General features: G+C 45.3%; 2 protein-coding genes across 9 annotated transcripts in view; one reads left to right on the top strand and one right to left on the bottom strand.

Annotated features, from left to right (window-relative positions):
• Positions 1 to 508, bottom strand: part of Cdc45 (cell division cycle 45) — a 31,526-nt gene extending 31,018 nt beyond the window's left edge. For 2 of the 4 annotated variants that reach the window (NM_001161623.2, NM_001358206.1), the window contains exon 1: positions 51 to 508. In NM_001161623.2, coding sequence (NP_001155095.1) covers positions 51 to 101 — 51 coding nt within the window. In that variant the 5' untranslated portion in view covers positions 102 to 508. The remainder of the gene's footprint in view (positions 1 to 50) is intronic. The other 2 variants (NM_009862.2, XM_006521744.3) reach the window with 2 other exon arrangements.
• Positions 272 to 23,797, top strand: Ufd1 (ubiquitin recognition factor in ER-associated degradation 1). 5 transcript variants are annotated; one of them, XM_006522007.4, is made up of 13 exons: positions 275 to 419; positions 795 to 953; positions 3,366 to 3,472; positions 3,865 to 3,897; positions 6,439 to 6,560; positions 9,575 to 9,705; positions 11,759 to 11,831; positions 13,524 to 13,592; positions 14,289 to 14,354; positions 14,791 to 14,838; positions 15,554 to 15,642; positions 16,172 to 16,253; positions 22,772 to 23,791. In XM_006522007.4, exons 3-13 carry the CDS (start codon positions 3,466 to 3,468, stop codon positions 22,844 to 22,846), a joined length of 795 nt encoding a protein of 264 aa, XP_006522070.1. In that variant the 5' UTR covers positions 275 to 419; positions 795 to 953; positions 3,366 to 3,465; the 3' UTR covers positions 22,847 to 23,791. The 5 variants fall into 5 exon arrangements, 4 of the variants coding, with proteins under 4 accessions (XP_006522069.1, XP_006522070.1, XP_006522068.1 ...); XM_006522005.4 differs by having other exon boundaries at positions 314 to 419; positions 3,366 to 3,498; XM_006522006.4 differs by lacking the exon at positions 795 to 953 and having other exon boundaries at positions 272 to 419; positions 3,366 to 3,498.
• Positions 23,798 to 24,095: the final 298 nt, after the last annotated feature.

The following is a 24,095-nucleotide window of genomic DNA, read 5'->3' on the forward strand; positions in this document are numbered from 1 at the left end:
TCCCCAGCCCCCAGATAAGGTTTGGATCAGGATCGTGGAATGGGAGTCACCTGGTTGTGGACCGTCTCGTAGAACTCCTTGCGGAAATCGGTCACGAACATAGCCACAGCGGCGGATACCTAGAACTGGCGCTGAGACACGGACAGCCCCGGAGGTCGTCAAGACTCCCGCCAAATCACAGCTCTTCTGATTGGTCCACGCCAGCAGCCAATAATTCTTAGCCTTTCCTCCTTTCTGATTGGTTCCTACTGGGGACAGCCAATAATGCTCTGCTATTCGCAGCTGGATAAGACCCGCCCGTCCCTCAAAAAATGAAACATCTTTCCTCAGGCTGCGAACCTTGTTGCCGGTGTTGACGCTAACGTCCAGTCACCCAAAACCACCTATGTTTGGCAGACATCTTTACTTCGGGAAGGAAGGTCTATTATCTGACCCTGGCATACTTAGAAAACAATATACTCTTAGACATAAAGTAAATTCAGTCACACATTATTTGAATGTGTTTCCAATAAGTTTCCAATACACGGTTCGTCGAATTAGAGTGAGCTATAGATTACTTCCGCCCGAATCCATGATGGCCGGGATCAACGCCGGAAACTCTAGCTGCATTCTGGGTATTGTAGTCCGTAAGGAGAACGGCTCCTATCAAGTTGTTTGGAAGAGAGTACTATCTAAACATTATAAACAGTCGCTATCCTGTGAAATCAATTATCAAGTGTTTTAATGTTTACTTTAAGTAATATTCAAACCTCAGGCCTTCCCATGACTTTCTGTTTTTCCGCCGCTGACTTCAGGCCTCCGTACCCCATCCCCTGCGGTGTTCCGTCACTTCCGGCGAGCCTCTCGCGGTTTCTGGGTTTCAGAGCAGTGGCCTGGACTGCAAAGAGGGAGCTGTGGGTTTTTATTGTAAGGTTCAGGAAAAGAAGCGGCATCACCAAACGCTGTCAGTCATGGTGAGTTGACCGGGGATCGCGAACCGGATGATGCCAGAGTTGCCCCTGGAGCTGGCAGGGAGGGCCTGGACCTGGTGGCGGAGGTGCCGAGTCACCCGGGCCTGCGTCGGGCCCCGACACTGTCCCGAGAGCTTCTGTCCCAAGTGGGACCCATAATTACGAGCCACCTCTTTTCTTCTTAGCTTGTCCGAGTCATGACTCGAATGCCTTTCGGCGGGACAGCAGCCCCGAGAGTAAAAAGGAACCTGCTACTTTATGTCGATAGTTCTCATAAGTGCTCGACACGCAACAAGTTTCCATGAACTCGGAGTTAACTGGAGATTTCTTGGGGGAGTGGCGCGAGGGAGGAGAAAACGAAGGACATTAAGCTCAGCCAAAGTTCCCTGACCTTTTATTTAGTAGAAATCATGTCTTAGGCTGTATGTCACGTTGTGTTCATCACGTTGTGATAACGACAATAGGTAATATGTAGTGCGCCTTTTTTCTATCAACGTATACTTATTTAATTCCTGCATTCCCCATGGAACATAGGTACGTAGTTATTATATTTACCGGTAGAACTAAAACTTAGAGAGGTGGTACTCAGGAAAGTGAGGCTCAGAGGTTGGAAGTCAAGTCCATCCGGCTGCAGTGATGTCTCATCACTCCTGTATATAGTGTTGACTCCGTGCCATTTGTTTGTTTGTTAAAAACAAGAAGTGATTATTAGATTTTTATCCTGAGTGTCACAGTAAGTCCCTGTCTAAGTTCATTTACATAACCAGCACTGAGTGTTTGATGTGTTAGGCATAAAAGCTTTAAAGGAAGTAACATGGATGATAGAAGCTCATGTTCATTGGTGGCTGAGTTGGAAGGATACCGTTCGGGTGTTGCATACTTCATGTACGTTGTTTATGTTCCAGAGAGAAGCAGTAGGTTAGATGGATGGCATAGGTGAAGATGCTTTGACGAGCACACACCCCCCACCCCCCAACCCCATGGCTCAAAAAAGGGCTTTGTGGGTTATGCACCTAAGACTGAGTCACACAGTTCTGGTACTTAAAGAAAAAGATAAAAGACTGAAGCACGCCTTTAATCCCAGCACTAGGGAAGCAGAGGCAGGCAGATTTCTGAGTTCAAGGCCAGCCTGGTCTACAAAGTGAGTTCCAGGACAGCCAGGACGATACAGAGAAACCCTGTCTCGAATAAACCAAAAAAAAAAAAAAAAAAGACTGAAAACTTGTGTACTAGTAACTGAAGAACAGTTTATTGGTGGGGGATGTTGGTGTGCACGTGGGCTTGAGAATAGAAGCCTTCGGGTGGGTATGTGAGCCCGTATGTGCATGTGAAGGTCAGCAGACTGTCTTGGATGTAGTTCTTCGTGTCTTGACTTTGCTGGCTGGTATGAGAAAATACTTGATATGCAGTGTGCAGGTCTGTTCTGTGCTGTGAGCACCAGGAGAAGCACTAACTCTGACCCCTGCCAAAGCAAGGGAGGCTTGCTGAAGAAGAAAAAGCATTGTTACTGAAAGCCAGGTGGAGGAATACATACATGGGCATCTGCTTTTCACCACCTGCAATGCTCTTTTGGGTTTCTTGCCCAGTTGACACTCAGACATGTAGGTCTTTAATGAGGGTCTCCTCCTGAACACTTGGTTAACATCCATTCTCGGGTGCTCTCTGTCCCGATACCTGTTTCTTGTCTTTAAAACTCCTAGACATAGGTATTTTATTGTTATCTTCCTTGTCTTTCATATCAAGTTCCCCAGGGCAGAGGTGATATCTGCCTGCAGTACCCAAACATTACTAAAGTGATATCCCCTAAAGTCCAGATTGGAGCCACACAAATGGTAGGCACTCAGGAAAAGAGGTGGCTTCTAAGTTAAGGATGGTGGGGAAAGGGCTCCAGGTGGAGTTACAAGTCCAGAGACAGAAACGTTAGGTTAGGAGATGGTGGATGGTCAGTAATGAGTCTCTGTGAAGTGTATGTAAGGCCCAGCCTTGATCCATCTTGAGAATAGGGAATAGTAGCAGAAGAATAGGAGGGGAAGGCCTGGTTTTATATTTAGTAAAGTTGCACTGTCTATAGATAATAGAAACTGGACCTGAGGGATGAGTTTGGGAGGCACAAGAAGGATTTGAGGTTCACCGTGCCGCCGAGGTGGTCAAAAGAACATTCTGGTTAGTTGAGATTTTAGTTTGCTGTGTTCTTTGACCACATTTATACGCACTGATGACTTGCTATGTTAGTGCTTGGCCTAAAGAAACATACCTTTGAGGTAGATACAGTGCACATTTGTGTACATTTGTTATGTGGGAGGCTAAGTCAAGGTCACCGGGATTCAGGACTTGATGACCAGCCTCTTTTTTTTTTACAGTGCCTTTGTTTCTTTGTTTTAATAATAATACCATTTCTTTCTTTCTTTCTCCTAGTTTTCTTTCAACATGTTTGACCACCCGATTCCCCGGGTCTTCCAGAACCGCTTCTCCACGCAGTACCGCTGCTTCTCCGTGTCCATGCTAGCAGGGCCTAATGACAGGTCAGATGTGGAGAAAGGAGGGAAGAGTATGTGCCTGTTTTTATTTTGAATAGTAACCTTTCCTGCCCTAAACTCTATGAGCCCTGTAGCCTTCTATAGCCCTTAGTTTGCATGTGGGCACCAGACACTAACATTATAGTAAAAATGTCACTGTCCTAAGGCATGGGTGGTGGGAGTAGGGTGCTAATTATGTTTGTTGACTAAATGCCATTCAGAGCACAAAAATAAATTACTTCAAGTAAGATTCTTTATGAAAAGTCGTTATGAAATTCTGGCTAGCCCCAAACCACTGTTTAAAGCTTTTAAAAGATGCATCAGAAAGTATACATCTTGCCTTTGGTCTACCCTTTTGTTTTTATTTACTTAATATTCCTGAAATATTCTTTTCACAGTAATTATGCCACCCTCAGCCCTCGATCAACTCAGTAAGTACTTTCTATATAAGTACGGGAAGCCAGAAATGGGCATGGGCTTTTCATTGTCCTCAGAGTCTGTGTAACATTTGTCAGGATGTGGTTAGAATCCTCTTTGGAGGGTGTGCTGGCCTAGAAGGACCAGGGGCAAGTACCTTAGATGAGGCAAAGCATGGCTCTGCTTCCCACTGCAAGGGTGCTATAAGCACCCACTCAGTAAAGGGTACTCTTTTCTCTTTCTTCTCACCTCAGCCCCTTCCCCAGTGCCTGGCTTGTCTCAAGAACTTGTCTAGATACAAAGGAACAGCACTTTGTATAGTGCTTGAGTAGTTCATACTGTGGTGTGGGCTCACTAGGTTGTCTTCCTAAAGGGGAAAAAAAGCTTGATCTCCAAGAGAACTGCATGACCCAGATCTCCCAAACCTGAGTTTTTCACTTCCAGTGTGGCATTGTATCCTGAGGAAGCCAGAGGTTGAACTGCCACTTTCTCTTCCTGTGCCAGATAAAGCCGTTGTGAGAAAAGCCCCAGGCTTGCTCTCTCTCGGATTATGAACAGCCCTGATTGTGGACACAATCTTTGCTTTGGAAACTTGAAGATCTTCCCATACTGAATTCATCCTGTGGGTCTTTGGTCTTGCTTTTGGGGTGAGCTGGCCAAGGAGCCCAGGTGTGTCCCTTAGCAAAGTGTCCAGAAAGATACTTTGGAATGGAATCAGTGGGATTTAGACCAGATCAGAGCAACATTCAGACCTTTCTTTGTTTGCTTTTGCTGTACTAAGGGTTGCATGCTAGTTGAGTGTTTATTCACTGAGTAGACCCTTCAGCCCTTTAAAGCCCTTTTTCTTCCTTCACACTGGGTCTCACCCAACTTAACTAGGATGACCTTGAACTTAAAATCTTCCTGCCTTGACTTTCTGAGTTACAGGTGTGCCACCTTGCTCAGCTGTTGAGGCCTGTTAAGTGGTGGAAAAAACCCACTGTAACCAAGTAAGACCAAGGGAGTCTTGATTTGTGAGATGCAGGTTATTGCTCAGGCTGTAGCAATTAAGTGTCTCAGAGGACTGGGGAGCTCGAAGTCAGGCTCTCCCATCAGTCAGTGGCTGAAGGGTGCTAGAGTTTCCTTTAATTTCCTCTGCCTCAGATCTTTGGTGGAGCCTGGTCTGCAGCACCCAGACTCTGGGTCAACTTGTAGCTTCCATGGTTGGAGCTGTTTTAGTGACAAAGAACATAAACCTAATTCCTTGGCCCTGGGCCACTTGTCTCAGTCACCCTTGTCCTGGCAAGATCACCTCCATTCTACAGTGAGGCAGTTTTCTAGGCTGCTTTGGAGCTTCCCACCCAAGCTCTTCCCTGATTGACTTTATTCATTCAACATTTACAGAGAGGCCAGAAGTCTTCTCTGCCTCCTGATACTAAGTGAACTTTTCTTGCCAGATGTGGTGGCAAGCCTCTGAGGTAGAGGCCATTTAGGGCTATGAAGTGAGTCTTGGTGTGTGCTTAACCTGACAAGCTGCAGTCTACTGACAAGTGGCAGAGTTCTGACTTCTGCACACTAAGTATGGATCCCAGCACGACCACTCCTGAGCGTGCTCATTGAGGGCATGTTACTTTATCCACATGCCTCAGTTTCTCCAACAAACTAAAAAGGGAGGAATGATAGTGCCTTCATTATTCTGGGAAGATTAAACAATTGCCCAGGACATAGCAAACACCACTGAGAACCTCACAGCACTTTCCTATTGCCCTGGTCTCCTGGCCTTTTCTGGTTTCGTGTGGCCAGGCCCTCCTCTCTCTGCCCTTGTGCCTTTGAGTCAGCATTCCACTAGTCCCGTTGCTGGCTCCTGCCCTCTGTGCAGCCATTAACTCATAGACCATTGGAATTCAGAAACATGCCATGTTGTGGCCTTCTGAGCTAGGGCTGCCCACTGGCCTGGTACTTGTCTCTGTTCCATGTGTTCTCATAGTGTCTCCCTTCCTGACTTACTCTCACACCTGATCCCAGCCATCTTGCCTAATTACTGGTCATTCCTTGAACTGGCTGAATTCTCATCCATTCCTTTGCTTAGCTGTCCCTCTTCCTGGATTGTGTGTCTGGTAGCTGACCTGGAAAACTGTGTCTTTAGGGCTTGGAAAGTCTATTCCCTGGTCTTTCTCCCTTACCACCCCTTTGCTTCCCTGGTGCCTGCAGTGTGTACTGGTTCACAATCTCACCTCTCTACATGAAAACCTTTAAAGGAACAGATTTTTTTTTTTTTTTTGTGACACATGGTTGACACTTAAGTTATTGATGAATAAATGAACACGTTACTTTTAAGAATCATGATTTCAAAAAATCATGTTTACGCTGGTGCTACATGACTAAGTCACCAAGCTCCTCTAGGGCCACATGGTGTGTTCTTGCAGTGATACCCCTCTGACTAGAACAGTAGGGGAATGTGGGAGTAGGCTCTGAAGTTTAGGCCACAGGAGGGCATTGGGTGGATGGGGTTTCCTTCACAGGAACTGGTGGTAGGTGTGGTACTTGCTTGTGTGTTATAACATCTTTGTTCTTAGGCCGGCTCAACATTACCTATCCTATGCTGTTTAAATTGACCAATAAGAATTCAGATCGGATGACACACTGCGGTGTACTGGAGTTTGTTGCTGATGAAGGCATCTGTTACCTCCCCCACTGGGTGAGTTGAGCTGTGAAGGTCTGCCCCTTTTCCATGTGTGTGCATGCCTGAGCATCCTTTCAAGTAGAAGATCTCAGTAAGAGGAAGACATCTTCAGCAGTGCGCTGTGCCACAGGTCAAGCTGATGTGAAGGGTGGGTGTCATTCCAGACCTGGGTGCCTCATCAAGGGCTCCTCAGAAGGGCTGGCAGAGGTACTTAACATTTCGGGGAGGATGCTGAGGTGGCAAGCATTCTGTAGTGTGGTTTGGAGACCGTAGCACCCTTGCTTCCCGTCTCTCTCTCCTTTCAGTCCTAGCCCAGTTGACAAGCTCAGCTTTAGGAAGCCTTCATGGGGAAGCATGTATCCTGGTCTTTGTGCTTTAATGGTGTCAGGTATCCTGAAAGGCCCCTGGCAGGCTGTGGATGGGGCTGAGGACACAGAAGTACTTTGTCTGCTATTCTTGGAGGCCCCACTGCCACCAGAACAGTGTTCTGAGGTTCAGTCCCCACCCGCTTGCTCATCGCAGTGACCAGCACATTTCAAAGGAGTAGCTTTTCCTTTTTACAACTACATGTGATTCAAGTACTAAAGAGTGTTTCTTTCTTGTCATTGCCACCCCTTCCAGCTGGGCCCCAAGGTGCTTGATGAGCCATGGCCATGTCTTCCCCAACAGGAGTCCTGCTTGGATTTGCACCTCCTACTTCTAGGCTTTTCTTTGTTGCCTGTCTCCTTGCCCTGACTTGCTGTGGGACTTTTTACTAAAGCTGGGATCTGACTTGTTTATCACTTATACTCATCACTTACTGTCCTGTGTCTACCCCTGCATAAGGCAGCATCTTGTTGTAGCAGCAGGCCTGGCCACTGGAGCTGCAGTGGATGGTGAAGGGTAGGGCAGTGACTCTTTCAGCACTTCTCTTCCTACAGTGGCCCTATGGCTCACCTATTGAGATGAAAGTTGACGTAGACAACGCTGAGCTCTGAAAACTCTCCCTTTAAATCCCTGGTGTGCAGTTAATAGCTACAGAGTCTTTGACACCTTTAGCCTGAGAAGCTATCTGCATTTCTTTCTCTGAGATGCCACATGGCACTTAGGAAGCCTGTGGGGATGTGAGATTATTTTTCCCAGCCTTTTTGGGCTGGCTTTCCAGCATGAGCAGGCATTTGCCTACTGTCGCCCAGCTTCTATTTCAGGTGACAAGGGGCATGTACACAGATTATCTCACTTGGCTGCTCAGTGGGCTTCACCCAGCCTAAGCTACCAAGTTTCAGGGAGAACCAGGCTGCAGCAAGTGCTGGCCTGCTGTTCGAACCTCGTCTGTTGACCCAAGCTTATTGGAGTGCCATCAGGCCTGGGCCTGCCATGCTGTCTGCATCAAAGTGCCCACGAATGGGCTAGGGAGGGTGTACTTTCAGGTCTTCTTGCTTCCTTGTTGTCCTCAAGTCATTTCAGAAGTCTGTTCCCCAGGGCTTGGTCTGGCCCTTTTTCCTGCTTTGTACTGTCTGTGGTTCTTTCCTGCTTCTGTCTGGGGAAGCTGTAGGCTTCACTCGGGCCTGCAACCGTCCTTGTGTTCTATGTGTTCCAGAGCCTCATGCAACAGTTACCTTCCTCCTAACTGACCACTTTATACTGCTTTGGTCTGTACCAGGCTGGTATTGACCCTTGGGAAACTTGTGCTTAGGGTCACAGATCCCTCACTTGCCAAAACCTTAGCAGCCTATTGTGGCATTTGGAGGAGTGGCTATCTTCCATTTTTGTCATTCCCACCCTTTTAGCACAGTGTGCTGGATGGAGCCTCCGTAGTCTGTGGCTGCCCCATTCTTTAGATGAGCACCTTCCTACTTGCACCATAGCCCTCTGTCCTTGCTTCTTTGTAATGTTCTCAACGGGATTTGCATCCTAAGGACATGCTTGGGGTAGCCTAGCATAGGAGGGGCTAGCATTGGGTGTCTGTCTTATTAAGGGTTTAACTGCTGTGAACAGACACTATGACCAAGGCAAGTCTTGTAAGGACAGTATTTAATTGGGGCTGGCTTACAGGTTTAGAGGTTCAGTCTATTATCATCAAGGTGGGAGCATGCCAGCATCTAGGGAGGCATGGTACAGGAGAAGCTGAGAGTTCTACATCTTTGTCTGAAGGCTGCCAGCAGAATAATGGCTTCCAGGCAGCCAAGATGATGGTTTTAAAGCCCACACCCACAGTGACACACCTACTCCAACAGAGCCACACCTTCTAATAGTGCCACTCCCTGGGCCAAGCATATACAAACCATCATAGACCGGGAAAGATAAAAGTGGGTAGAGAGGTGTTAAGGAAGGCCAATGGAAATTCACTCTTCAGTTCTTTCTACTTATGCATTTATGTATTCAACTTATTTTTTAAATTATCAAAAAATCCATTCTGAGACCTGTAACCTATCCCTCTTTCCTGACCCATAGCTCTCTGCCTCTGACTTAAGACTTCTGGTACTACAGTGGCCTGGTTTCCTACATGCTAGATTTCCCCAGCCTTTGTTCATCTCTCTCTGTTCCTCTCCTCAGTCATTATCTGTCTTACTGGGCAGTTAATCAGTGCACTAGTATTAGTGTTTTTATGATCCTTAGTAGCAGACATGTCTGGGGCCTTCCATGACTAGCTTTTCCTTGTGTGATCTTTCTATTGTAAGTGTGGTCTTGATTGCTTCAGGGCCATGAAAACTGCCTGTGGGGCAGCTTTGGAGCTGGGAGGTAAGCATTGTGTACAGTAGGCTGGAAACTGATGGCCTGTCAGGTGCCCTTGGCAGACAGGTCACAACTCAGTCTAAGTTGAATCCCTTACTTGACCAGCTTCCCATGTGCATCCCTCACTTGGTTTTCTTCTCTGGCATAGCTCCATGGCATAGCTCCATGGCACTTTTAATTTGCTTGTTTCAAGTCTTCATCCTGGGCCCTTCTACCCAAATAAGACTTAGACCCCGTCAGTGTACTAACTGGCAGATGTTCACCATGTAGGCTTGTTGATTTTCAGGAGTTTCATGCTGATTTCTTTTCCTCAGATGATGCAGAATTTGCTGTTGGAGGAAGGGGGCCTGGTTCAGGTGGAAAGTGTCAACCTCCAAGTGGCGACCTACTCTAAGTTCCAGCCTCAGAGCCCAGACTTCCTGGATATTACCAACCCTAAAGCGGTGTATCCTTTGGACATAAGAGTTCCTCTGCAAAGAAGGGCTTCTTGCTTGTCACTGAACATCATGGGGAAACACACATCTGTTTCTGATTGAAGTCATGATTGCTAGTACTGTCACTTGGCTAGTACGAGTCCTCTGGGTCCTGACCAAGCCTTCGCCAGGCACTTGCAGATACTTGTTAGATTCCAGAGCAGAGCCTTCTTTTAGTTTCATGGCTACCTAGCACAAAGACTGAAATACGCAGTCTATCCAGTGGGAAGGCATCGTGGCTCATCTATCTCCAGCCCTCTGTGGAGCCCTTGGCTCTGGTTCAACATGAACCAGGTGATCAAGCCCACTTTGTGCTCAGACTTAGGACCCATTCAAAATAAGACAATAAAGGTTTGCTGAGTACATTTTCTGATTTTTAGCAAGGGGGAAGGAAAAGGTTTATGTTTTTGTTCTAATGATTTTTTTTTCTTTTATGTTCGCCTCTCAGGTTAAGCTGGGTATGTGTATTTATAAATGTGACCTGTGTGAGTGAGGGACATCCTTTGTGTCAAGATGTGCATAGTAAGACTTTGAAGAAAAACAGAACAAAAATCGCAAACAGCAACATGGACAAGTAGAACATTTGAAAGCAAACATACTGACAGAACCCGCTTTTACTTCTCTTGACACCTGCCACCTCTCTCCACTCACTGTCAGAAGCAGGCTGTTGTGCCAAGGGTCAAATCCTGGATGCCAGTGAGCCTGCTGCTGTCTGGGTCCTAGACAAAGGGGCATGTTGGATACTTGTCTCCACAGTGTAGATAGTGGTAGAGGTGTCCTGTCCAACAGACAGGGGACATCTGTGTGAAGAGCTACTTAATTTGTCCATCAGAATGAACTACAATGTTTTGCTGTCAGTGTAGGATGGGTCTTGTCTTCATCGTCACCTTTTAGGATCTTTGTGGTTTCCTATATTATAATGTAGATTTATGAAATTGCTTCCAGGAGCTTTTTAAAAGATTTTTAAAAGAATCTTATGGGTATGTCTGTGTGGATGTTTGTGCATACAGGTACTCAAGGAGGCCAGAAAAGGCCATTAGATTCCCTAGGGCTTGTGTTATAGGTGGTTGTAAACCATGTAATATGGATGCTGGGAATGAAACATTGATCCTCTGAAAGAGTAGTACACACTCTTAACCATTGGGCCATCTCTCCAGCCCCTGTTCTATCTTTTAAATTATGTGTATGTGTGTGGATATGTGCTTGTGGGTCTAGGTGCCTTTGGAGGCCAAAAGAGTGTATCAGATACCCTAGTTACTGGTAATTGTAATCTGTCAGTGTGGGTGCTGGGAACCAATCTTGGGTCTTCTCCAAGAGCTGTATTCACTCTTAACAGCCGAGCTCTCTCTCCTGGGAGGCTTTTTCTCTTTGTTATCATGGGAAATAGGGTATCCCTTTGGTTAACTGTTGTTCCTGGGTATAACTGATAAGGTAAAGGCAGTCTCAGTGTACATAATGGTTAGTTTTTATTTTCAGCTTGACTGTTAGAATCATACAGTAGACATATATAGGCTTGTTTGTGAGTATTTTTTAAAAAGAAGACTCACTTGAGTGTGGGGAGCCCCATCATGTGATCTGGGTCCCAGGCTGACTAAAGGGAGAAGGTAGGGAAGCCAATTGAGAGCTTTCATTCCCTTTTCTCGGCTTTTTGATCCACCCAGGTGTGAATAGACACCCACCACCACAGCCACAAGCCTTTCCTGCCTGCATGCCCTTTCCTTTCATGATAAACTGTTTTAGGGCACACTGAACCCAAATAAATCCTTCCTAATGTTGCTTTTGGTTGAATATTTTGTTTCAGGGATGAGAAAAGGAACAAAGACAGTGTAGAGCAGAAGCCTGTGGAGTACCATAGCATTTGCCAGGGCCTGCCAAAGAAATTCTAGGAGCCAGTCCCGCTCATCTGAGTCAGCTCTTCCATCTGTTCGATGGAAGAGTTTTCCTTCTAGAGTCACTGGAAGTAGTAATCCATTGTGTAATTGAAGGCATGCAGCTTGTCCTGTTACCTTGACAACTTGTATGCAGATTAGAAAATGCATTGAGAAACTTCGCCTGTCTGACGACTGGAGATGTGATTGCTATCAACTACAATGAGAAGGTGGGTGAGCCTGGCTACCTTACCTGTTAAAGACTGTTCTGCTACTGTGCCTGTTTACCAGAGAGAGGGAACGACAGAGCTAAGAAATGATTCCATCTAAGTGTTTTAGTGATGCAAAGAATTCATTGGGGTGGATACAGGAGCATGGGTGAGCCAGGATGTGACTTGTAGAAGCTGCATCAGTGGAGTTCCTGTACAGGGCAGGGGTAGCCTCTTGAGCCTGCTGACTTTCTTCTGGTCTTGGTGGGCACCAGGAGTGCCTGTGGTACACATGTATACACGCGGGGGGCAAAATGTTCAGAAAAAAATCTTCCCTTCCTTCCTCCCTCCCTCCCTCCCTCTCTCTCTCTCTCTTTCTTTCTTTCTTTCTTCCTGCCCCCCTCTCTTTCTTTCATTTGTTTTTTATGTGTTAAAAATGTCTTTGCTGGCTGACCCTGGTGGTACATATTTGTAATCTTACCACCTAGGAGATGGTTGTGGGGTCAAGGTTTCATGAGAGTCCCCACACCCTCCACAAGAGAATGTTTGAATCCACAATGAAGAGTCATTGTCCATTCTAGTATTGAATGAGGTGTTCTGAAAGTGGCTTTTATCACCTAATTGCTTCCTGCTGTTTGTTTTTTTAAATTTTCCTGGTTCACATTTAAAGCCCTAATTCACTCAATATTGATAGTTATATATAATGTCTATATTGGGCCATCTCCCTAGCCTTTCATGGTGGTTAATTTGATTACTATTTGATGGGATTTAGAAACTCAATAGAATCAAGACCCTTCCCAGCATGGCAAGGGGCTTGACTTAGATAAAAGGACAGAAAACCCTTTGGCAGGGAGAGGAGAGTAGGAGCCTGCTTTGTGGTCCAGACCAACCTTGAACCTACGACCCTGCTGCTGGTCATCAGCTGGCACTTTACCTTACCAGGGAGCCTCTGCCATTTTATTTTATTATTTGCTTCTGGAGTGCTGGGGATTGAACCTAGGGCCTTGCAAACACTGTACGAATGCTCTACAGTCAAGCTGTAGGGCTGGTGAGGTGCAGGTAAAGATGCTGGTCCTGTGAGCCTAGTAATCTGAGTTTGATCCTGGAGCCCAAAGGTAGGAGGAAAGAGCCAACCTCTGACCTCCACGTGGACACTGTTGCCGATGCATGTTGGTATATAGGTGTCAGTGTGTGAAACAACTGAGCTAGCTCTGTATAATCTTAGCCTAACTTTTCTTTTCTTTTCTCTTCCCTTTTCTTTTTTCTGTCTTTTTCTCTCCCCCCCCCTCCCTCCTTCCCTCCCATCTCCTACCCTCCCTCTCAAATTTAAGCAGTACAATTCATTTATCATTTTGGGAGGATAGACTTAGCATTATTGGTGTGAGCGTTCTTACTCTTGTCTCCTTAAACACCTAGCCAATTCTTTTCTTAGAATAAACTAGATTGCGATTTTAGATACTAGAATTTATTTAGAATGTATAATAATATTAGAATATTAGATTTTACTTGTTGACTAAATTAGATATGAATAGCTAGACCAGAATAGTCTTGCAGTATGGTGCTAATTAGCTTGTGGAATTAGATCAACATGTGGGGACAAGTACCTTTTGATCTGACCTGAAGCAGCATTGTCAGTGCTGGAAGGTTTGATGCTGGTGTGATGCTGCCCGTGTTGCCAGCCCTTACTACTTCATTTTCCTGTTCTTTTTGCAGATCTATGAGCTGCGGGTGATGGAGACCAAACCTGACAAGGCTGTATCCATTATTGAATGTGACATGAATGTGAGTAACTTTCCATTATAAGTGAGGTCAGAACCCATGAGTGTGTCACACAAGGGGAAGAGGAGGAAAATGCCATCAGAATAGGAGGAGATGGCCATTCACCTAGTATTCCCTCCTAGGGAATAGAAGTGGCAGTTGACTGTACTTAAAGTGGTTGGATCCACAGTCACCTCAGGCCTGTCAAAGACTGAATGTTACAGTATTAAGAGCTAAGTGAAAACAAATTATTGACAGGACTCATGGTTGTCAAGGAAAAAGAAAGGTTGCACTGTCTCCTGTCTCCGTTCATTTACATTGATATCTAAGGTTTCAGACTTTAGAAAGGGAAGAGAGATTAATAGTTGCCAGGAACATGTGTGTTGTTGTAGTATTATCAGTACCTTCTCTGGGGTAATGGGTACACACACTTCCATGGTGATATGGTTATATTTAACTATAGACACACACACACACACACACACAGAGAGAGAGAGAGAGAGAGAGAGAGAGAGAGAGAGAGAGAGAGAGAGAGAGAGAGAGAGCGAGAGCGCTCCCAACAATAGCCGTGTGTCTATAATGTGTTCATGTCATTGTAGTGATGTTGAGCAGTGTAAAGCACTATTGTTGGGACAACTGGACTCTCAAGCTGTTGTATTGGTTATTTAAAGAGGCAGAGTGGCTGCGTCTCAGAAGTTAACCTTTATTTTCAAAACCCAGGTGGATTTTGATGCTCCCTTGGGATACAAAGAACCAGAAAGACCAGTGCAGCATGAGGAGTCAATAGTAAGTCATTTCCTTGAGCTCCTCCTGATATTTTTGTACCTGTGCTTCTTTTGTTTGTTTTAATTACATTTAAACATGTTGTGTGCGGTTGGAGGTGTGTGTACTGTGCATGGGTATGGAGGTCAGAGGACAACTTTTGGGAGTTGTTTCTCTTTCCACCATTGGATACCAAGGATTGCACTCAGGTCTTCAGGCTTGGGGGCAAGTATTTTTACCTGGTGAGCTGACTTACTGGTCAGTTCATGTATTTTTTTGTGTGGACTCTGCAGGGGCTAGCTGGGCCATGGTCCTTGCTCCTAGGAGGAGGCTTGCCTCCTGTGAGGATAGTGTGTTCTGGCTGATGGAGACGGGCAACTGTAGAAACAAGGGGCTCCGAGGAAAACTGACCACCCATTCCAAGAAGCTCATGTCCTGTTTCTTTTTTTTCCCCTGTTAGGAGGGAGAAGCTGACCACAGTGGCTATGCCGGAGAGGTGGGCTTCCGTGTGAGTACCAGGCACTGCGTGTCTCTCTGCATCCTGATGCCAGCAACTATTCTTAGTGATGATTTATGAGCACTTCTGGAAGATCAGCCAGTGCTCTTAACTCTTGAGCTATCTCGCCAGCCTTCGAACCTTTTAATATGTACTTTTTCCTGGAACCTTGACAACCCTGAAAGGCTTCCAACTTCTATTGTTTCTTTCAAAACTTATGCCTATCATAGGACTTGGATATGGTCTCTAGGTGTGTGTGGGGTGTCTACTAAAAAGTCAAATTAGTATAATGAATACGACACTTCCTTTAGGCTCAACAGTTGTTAGCACATTTGCTTTACCTCTGAAAACACACCCTGCTTTTATTTGCCTACACTATTTGAAGGTAAGTAGCATGTTTGCTAACCAGGCTCCCTGGTGAGCAGGCAGAAGTGGCTCGTGCAGGTGCTGAGAAGCTGGGAAGCAGAAGAGGAAGGATGACTAGCGGTGTGGGGAGGGGGGCCTGGCAAGTGTTTGCAACAGAGATCAGCTATCACTGCTGCTGCCTGTTTAGAGAGTTCTTGGGCTTCCTGCGGTCCCTTGAGGGGCTGGTTGAGGTGCCTTGGCTGTCAGCACTCAGAGGGCCTGGCAGTGCACCAACTCCCTCCTCTTCTGGGGTCTCTACACAGAGGTCCAGGGTTGCTCGCTCTTGGGGTTGAGCATGCGCCCTCTTGGCTTCCTTTCCTAGGCCTTCTCTGGTTCTGGGAATAGACTGGATGGGAAGAAAAAAGGGGTTGAGCCCAGTCCCTCCCCAATCAAGCCTGGAGACATCAAAAGGTAGGTCTGTCCTAGCTTGTCCCTGATGAGTATTTGCCATTTACTAAGAAAGGTTTGACACATGACATGGGCTTTGTGTCAAAGCATAGGACGCAGTAGAGCCTCATTCCAGTGTTGGAGACAAACCAGCAGCTACTGAATAGGCTCACGTTCTCACTCGCTCTCTGACACTGGTAGAGCACAATGGTATCTGTCCAGGGATTCACGGTGGACTCTCTTTTGGTGGCTACCTGGTAGGAGTGGGGATGTGTTAGTTGTCTATGTGTGACCAGGAAGAGAACAGGAGATAGGATGCATTGGAGCACTTTCAGAAGGAGTCTAAGGCTAGGCCAGTACCCACAGTTCCTACCCCATGACCAGTGTTTTTACTTTGTGTTCCCTCCTAGCAGGTACATAGAGGGCAAAGCAGTGTATACCAGACAATTATCAAAAAGGCACTGCTGTCTCTTCCTACCTTCCTCTTGATTGTCAGAAGCAAATCTTAGTCCTCCTTGGAACTAACCTTTCTCCTTGTCTGTAATTTTCACAGAGGAATTCCTAATTACGAATTTAAGCTTGGTAAGATCACTTTCATCAGAAATTCACGTCCATTGGTCAAAAAGGTTGAAGAGGTAAGTTAATTTCATTGGTCATAGGATTTACTTACTAGTGATGACTAGTGTTTCTACCATTCAAAATATGATGCTTCTGTGATATTTATGCCCCTTCTTGTGGCCCTGCTGTTCCTAATGGGCTGATTACTCTGTAGAACCATTGCAGGTCTATTGACTAAGGTCTGGCAATGCAGGGGTCAAGAACAGACTCCAGGTTCTGCCACAAAAAAATAATCTGGAGCCCCAGGTGGGTTTCATCTTCTCTTTGCTTACTGTTTGTTTCAGAATGGGAAGTTGAACCCAGGACTTCACACATGCTTAACTATACTCTTGCTTATCACTGTTCTTTCTAACCTAGAACTAGACCTTACCATTTCTATACAGTGACTCCTAAGTAAGTGGCATGGCTGTAAGATAGGGACAGTATGGCTAAGAGTCCTGCAGAGACGAATGCTTTGAACAGGCCCAGCTGACTCTGGTTGGACATGATACCTGGGAATAGGTGCATATGCTCATAGGAAACCAGATTGACCAAAATCAAGACATTGAGGGTTAATATGAACACAGTCATGAAGGTTCAGGCCTCTGCTACAGCCCTGATACCACTCAACAGTGGTGACTAACATGATACTGGCTCTTGGAGTCAATGCCAAGTCAGGTGCCAAGTACCTCTGTGTGCTTCTTAAGTAACATCTCATTGCTGAGATGTACCTGTGAGCTTCATGCTGTGATTGCATTTGTACAGAGCCAGAGCCCCTGACCACCTCACACATGATATCTATTGCTCTCCATTTAGAAAGTGAGCTTCAGCTGAGTGGTGGTGGCCCACGCCTTTAATCCCAGCACTTGGGAGCCAGAGGCAGGCTAATTTCTGAGTTTGAGGCCTGCCTGGTCTACAGAGTGAGTTCCAGGACAGCCAGGACTACACAGAGAAACCCTGTCTCGAAAAAACAAAACAAACAAACAAACAAACAAAAAAAAACCCCAGAATGCTAGAAAGTGACCTTCACAAAGACATCGGGACAGCAAGCTTCTATGACCAACATGTTCCTGTCACTGGGCATGGGAGTCAGGGGAGCTGCCTTAGAAGCAGAAGGGAACTTAGTCCAAGGTGTTAGGCATTAGTTATAAGTTACTCATCCTGCTGCAGATTGCATTCTGCACAGCAGCTGTGTCTGGAATGCAGCCACCCAAGTGTGACATGTATTTCTAGAATACATATGTTAGACCCTAGGCTTTCCTGGTTCATTTCTTAGAGGCTCGCACTTAGCTGGGCATAGAGCATAACTGTAATCTCAGTGATTGGGAAGTTGAAGCAAGAGGATCCAGGAGCTCAGAGTCAGGCTTTGCTAAATGAGAACTATCTTAAAAGAAGACAAGAAAGGAAGAAAAGAAGAGAAGGAAGGAAGGGAGGGAGGGAGGAAGGAAGGAAGGAAGGAAGGAAGGAAGGAAGGAAAGGAAGGAAGGAAGAAAGGAAGGTAGGTTGATCGGTCGGTCGGTCCCCTTGAGGGGTCTCAATAGGGCAGAGATCAGCTGTGCTGTGAGACTGTGTAAGCTGGGCTGCTGGATCATTGCCAGACACTCTTGACTACTGAACTTATTCCGCTCTAGTATTCTGGGTGGCCTGAGACAAAGACCAGGGTGCTTCCCGGCCCAACTGCAATCTCTTGGCACCTTTAATGTCCCTTAGGCTGACACAGTGTTGTAAGTTTTCCAGGCTTGGAGTAGATGTCAGTAGACTTTTAACATCTCCATGAAACCTTCCTACATCCTTTATCAGATACAGTTCAGCTTTCATCGTGCTCATACTCCAGTGTGACTTACAGACAGGAGAATAGGCTGGCAGCCTCAGCAGGATTTGTTTTATCCACAAATATTTAGGTATATGAAATTTAAAACATAGCTTTACTCTATCTTCAAAGCCACTACGGTTTTGGTGAAAGGTAATGGGATAATAAGTTTGGAAGAGGAGGCAAGTTTAGCAAGGACTTGACAAAAGGACAAGCAGAACCTGCTTTTAATTAGCCATAGACAGCTACAGCCTAAGCCTGGCCTGGGAAAAGCCAAGAGGCAGTTTGGTGTAGATCCCAGAGTTCGAGGTCACCTGAAACTGGATTCCAAGGATGATTTGGCGGGAATGGCCCCTCCCCCTTCTTCATAACCCAGTGTCTTGGAATAGTAAAATTGAACCTTGGTCAGACTGAAAAAAAAAAAAAAAAAGATCCCAGAGTTCTCAGAAGGCACCTTTGGAAATGACAGAATACCTATTACAATGTGTTTAGAGCCTCAGCACCTTTCCCACACTATATTGTGCCTCTGCAACCCCAGGAAAAAGGCCTCATGGAAGGTCCCAAGCCTAGGACCACACTTTATTATCACACTAGATAATAAAGTCTGTTGTAGCCTTTGGTAATTGGCTGCTATTTGACCTCAGACAGTAGCAGCCAGGCTTGCTTATTGCTCTTGAAGATCAGAGCTTACACAAGAAAGAAGGCCTAAATATACTGTTAAACAGCAGGATTTCTAAGGAGTGTTCCCTTCTAGTAAAGATACAGAAAACTCATAGGTCTGAGCTAGAGGTGAAGCTCAGCTCTAGATAGAGTACTTGGTCAGCATGGCCTGATGTCCATTCCTAACACTAAGGTGAAATGAGATGAAAGAATATATGCAAGTACTGCAGATTGTGAAAAGCCAGGCATGGTAGTGTGTATCTATAGCCCCTGCACTCGGAGACTGAAGCAGTAGGGTGGCTTGAGCTTAGGAATTCAAGAGCAGTCTGGGCAACATAGAAAGACTTCATTGCAAAAACAAATGAATGAATGAGTGAATGAATGAATGAATGAATGAATGAATGGAAGAAAGGGGAAAGAATTGTGCAAGTAACTTCTCTAAGTTGAAGTCCATTAGTTAGCAGATTAGACAGTGCTACTGAGTTCGAACAATGGATAAAAATAGGTCTAGGTTGAAGCAGGAAAAAGATCTAGGAAGGTCAGAGGTCTTACTATAGTTAGAGACATCATCTTTTAATGAAATAATTTTATGGCAGTTTCTGCAACATCCTTTTTCATTTAGCTCCTGAGTAACAGCACAAAGACATCAAAATTTATTAACAAGTTACAAACCTAATCTGGGAAGGTTCTGAGATGAGTACAATCTGGCTAGGCTATTAATAACCAGATAAATGCCCTATTATTTGCCAGCTGAGTCTTGCTTTGTTTCATGTATGTCCTCAATTTGAGCTTGCTTTGGTCATGTCCTCATGGCCCATCCTGCCTCGTGGCCCATCCTGCCTCATGGGGACCTCCTTCCTCCCTTGCCTTTTTCCTTCTCCTTGTGGGCTTTACCTGAGATCCCATACTCCATCTCAAGACTCACGTTTCTCTCCTGCCCAGTAACAGGCTCTAGCCTTTTATTGTCCAATCAGAGATTACTAGGGAGCGTTCTTTACAGCACATTGGTCAATACAACGTCCATGTCCAGACTACAACCTGATCTTGGGGCACAGAACTCAGCATCTGAATGCACAGCACACAAGACCAACCTCAACAATCTTTGGATGCACACACAGGAACTGGGTAGTAGAACAGTGTCTCAGAATCTGATAAGGGCCTAAAAAGATAGTTGAGTGGTTAAGAGCATGTGTTCTTGCAGAGGACCTGGGTTTATTTCCCAACCCACATGATGGTTTACAACCACTCTTGACTCTAGTTCCAGAGAACCTTCTATAGAGGCACCAGACACATACTCAGTACATATACATAGGCAAAATATACAAATGAGCAAAAAAAAAAATTTTTTTTTTTAAGTTCTGAAAGGACATAGAGGAAGGACTAATGATTCTGGGAAGAGAGTCATCATGTTCATTTATACAGCCACTACTAAGCCTACCAGTTTCCATTAGATAGCTCCAAACCCATGTTCACACAGATATCCTGGTTAAATCCAGTCAGTCTCCAAATAGAACAGACAGAAATAGGAAGGTTTGTAGGGACGAGGGGCTGTAGAGGCAGCTGGGAAGGAGATAAGAGAAAGTGAGAGATGAGAGCCATCTATGTGCTACATACATATATGAACTTGACAACACATTTGATTTAAGGTTTTCATGGGAAGCCAAGCATGGTAGCACATTGTAACTCTAACACTTGGGAGGCTACAGCAGGATTGTGGGTTTGAAGCCTCTTCAGGCTGCTTAAAATGATTCTTTCAACAAAGCAAGACAAAAATTCTAAGAGGAAAAATTTCCAGCCTAAAATTTTGTACCCAACTCTTTCTGGGCTAAACTTTGTCCACTCAGAATTTCTATCTGTCCTCATAATGTGACTGTTTGGACATAGGGCCCTTTACAAGGTATAATTAAGGGGAAATGGGGTCCTAATCCAATCTAATCTATTTTCTAATTTTCACAGGAAAGGGAAATGTAACCATGTAGAGGAAAGGCCAGGCACAGGCAGAAAAGGGCCATTTTTCAAGCCAGAGGGGTCTGAAGACACCTTGGTCTCAGCTTCTCATCTCCAGAATGCTCATAAATTAATGTGCTATTTTAGCCACTAAGTCTATGGTGACTGACATGGCAGCTCTACCAGGCTGGCTCACTAGCTGAGCTACCATCAGGTTCAACCAGGTTCAGAACAAAAGTATTTTCTGACATGTAAGCCCTCAAAACAAAGACACCTTTGAGAAGCTTTTCTTGGGACGCTACTTAACTATTACCATTTTATAATTTATAAAGTACAAGATAGACCTAACGCCCAGTCCATCATTTTTGTCAATAAAATGGAAGACTGTCATCTATCCTAACTTAAAAGACATTCTACAGTATACCTCACTGAAGAAAGGAAGTAGAAATAGCTAGAGCCAGTGGCAACTCGCACTGCCTCCCAGCACTGATGGGAGCCAGTCTGGGCTCTCGGTCAAGAAAATGGCAAGTCCTAGCTTGAGATATACGTTCAAACAGACGAAATTGGTCAAGTCTTGTGCTCAGATGGATGGAAGAGAGAGAAGTAGGACAGACAGAAGGCTGTGTGGCAGAGGCCTGCATTCTAGAGCTCACATAGGCTCTGCACTTCGGCGCTTGGCACAGAAGCATGGAATGACCTCAGGGTGCAGCAGGTGTGACGATGTGTTTTAGAAGCTGCGACTATCTTAGGAAACCAAGAGGTAACGTCGCAGATACTGAGCAGTTAAAAGCATGTCGGGTAAAACCTACTGTTTTTGTAGTGTTAAAGAAACAAATCTGCTCATGAAAGAATTGATTGTGAGTGTTCCTAACGCTGATCGGAATATACAAAGGGTTTTGTTTGTTTGTTTGTTTGTTTGTTTTTAAGTGCATCTTTTAAGCTAGGAATTCCCTTCTAGAAATAAAAAAAGACAAAACAAAACAAAATCAGAGCTGTGTGCAGACAGTGAGCCACTAACCTCTGCAGTGCCAACCAGGAAGTAAGAGAATTTAGATTAGAAACTCACAGGTTTGAGATTTAGGAGTTAAGTAAACACGTGCAGAAAAGTGAGTGGAAACACTCCTATTTTGGGTTGTTGCAGTTGAGAGTGACTTTTTTCCTTGGAGCATTGTGCTTACTTTTGAATCAGTTGCTGTGGGGCTGGAGCCTTGGCAAAGCTCTGAGAGCACTGACATCTTCTGAGAGTACTGACATGGTGGCTCAAAATCCTCTGCAACTTCAGTCCTAGGGGCAATCTGGGGCCCCCTTCTGCATATTTTACACAGATGTATGCTGACAAAACACCTGTACACGCAAAAATTTAGAAATACAAAGCGATTATTGTGTAAAAGGTTCCCAAGCTATCATGGTTCAATTTAGGATTTTCAACTTTCTAGTGATATGATAGTGATAGATGTTCAATAGAAATTGTGCTTAGAGTTTTGAATTTTGGTTATTTCCTAGGCTAATGGGTAGTGGGATCCTTTCTGAGTGTTAGATGGCAGCACGGAGCCACAGGCTCCCTTCCCTCATATGGTCACAAGGGGGAGACTACCAGAACACTGCCGTGTGGTTTGTAATTGAGTTGGGGTATTTGGAAGGGAGGTGTATGAAATGTCTTTCCAACTTAATGATAACTTCAGCTGAAAATGGCTTCTTAAGACATAACTGCCTCCATAAGTTGTGGAGAGGTTGTACAGTAAATCTAAACACAAAGGTGGTGGTGGACTCACACAGCTATCATCTGTGGGGTTCTCAATGCCATAAATGCAGGGACATTTGATGCTTATTTTATTTATGTGTGTGTGTTTGCCCTGTGTGTGCAGGTGCCCTGGCAGCCCCGAAGAGGGAGTCAGATCCCTTGGAGTTGGAGGCAATTGTGAGCTGCCCAGCATGGGTGCTGGAGACTGAACTGGGTCCTCTGAAAGAGCAGCACACACTTTTAACCCCTGAGGCATCTCTTCAGCCCCCCCCAGGGCACTTCTTATTATGATTAATGAAGTGGGGAAAGTAGATGGATGGCACACAAGTCCATGGAATAAAGTGGTTATTGTAAACTTTGAGGAGTTTCTGAAAATAATATCCTATTTTCATACCTAGGATGAAGCTGGAGGCAGATTCATTGCTTTCTCTGGAGAAGGACAGTCACTGCGTAAGAAGGGAAGAAAGCCCTAAGTCTAAAACTGTTGGCTGACTGGAAAATAAAAGATCCGATTGCACCTGGCTTACAGTTACTGGCTCTGACAAGTTCAGAGATACTCTGTTATTTATGGTTTGTTTAAAGTTACCTGAGAACTATCAAGCTTGTCCTGGATACAAAGCAGCAGAACTTGGAGGTTGTGTGCTTGATCTGGGGGAGAGAGCGCTGGGGTCCTCTAGGTGGTGGCCTCCTCCACTCCCTAACTCCAGCTTCAGGGCCCTCACAGCCTCAGCAGAGCAGCTCCCGATTCCTGACTCACTCTTCTTCCCCATGTCTGTTCATGGTGCAGTGTCTTTAGCCCATCATGGCTACTCAGGCCAGCACTTGAGTACCAGACAAAGATGGCCTCTGTTTTTATTTACAGTGACTCAGAAGGGATCTCATCCAGATGAAAGCGCTCTCATTTTAATCTGCTCGCTCTCAGTGAATTCCATGATGAAGCCAGATATGAAAGGCAGAATGAATACATGCTTGAGTAACGTGCCCCCGTTACATTTATTTTTTATTATTATTTTTATTTATTTTTGTGGCTTTTCAAGACAGAGTTCCCTGGCTGTCCTGGAACTCACTTTGTAGACTAGGCTGGCCTTGAACTCAAAAATCCACCTGCCTCTGCCTCCCAAGTGCTGGGATTAAAGGTGTGCGCCACCACTGCCCGCCCTCCGCTACATTTATTACCCAAGGTTCTGATGGTTTGTCTGTTTTTCAAGTGCTAGGATTGAACCAGAACCTCGTGAATATTAAGCATGCCACACACTCTGCCACTGAGGCTCCCCCATACCCCATTTTCTTACTGTTTTATTGTCTTCAGATCTGCACTTTGTATGATGTAAGGTCTTTTGACATGCTGATCCAGCTATTTAAAATTTGTTCCCTGAGAATAATTCTTATTGAAGAATTAAATAAACTGATTAAAACTCGCCTCTAGTTTGATATGGTATGTTGTAGATTGGTGGTATGGGCCACTAGCCAGAAGTCATAGGAAGGCCCCCTTGCAGCAGCACCCTACTTCATCCTGTCGTTAGAGACTATTTCCGAGACTTGTGGAGGCTGTAGGGATGGATGTCACTCCCTGATGCTTGGAGTGGAGCTGGTCAGGCCTAGCAAGGTCCTCATGGAGGGTGCACTTTCCCTCTATGTTTGTAGTTCCAGAGTGTGTCCATTTGCTCTTAGAAATATCCATAAACTTAATTGGCTCCTAACTCTGGCACATACATCATTACT

Source organism: Mus musculus, chromosome 16 (genome assembly GCF_000001635.26).
Source record: "Mus musculus strain C57BL/6J chromosome 16, GRCm38.p6 C57BL/6J".
Taxonomy (NCBI): domain Eukaryota; kingdom Metazoa; phylum Chordata; class Mammalia; order Rodentia; family Muridae; genus Mus; species Mus musculus.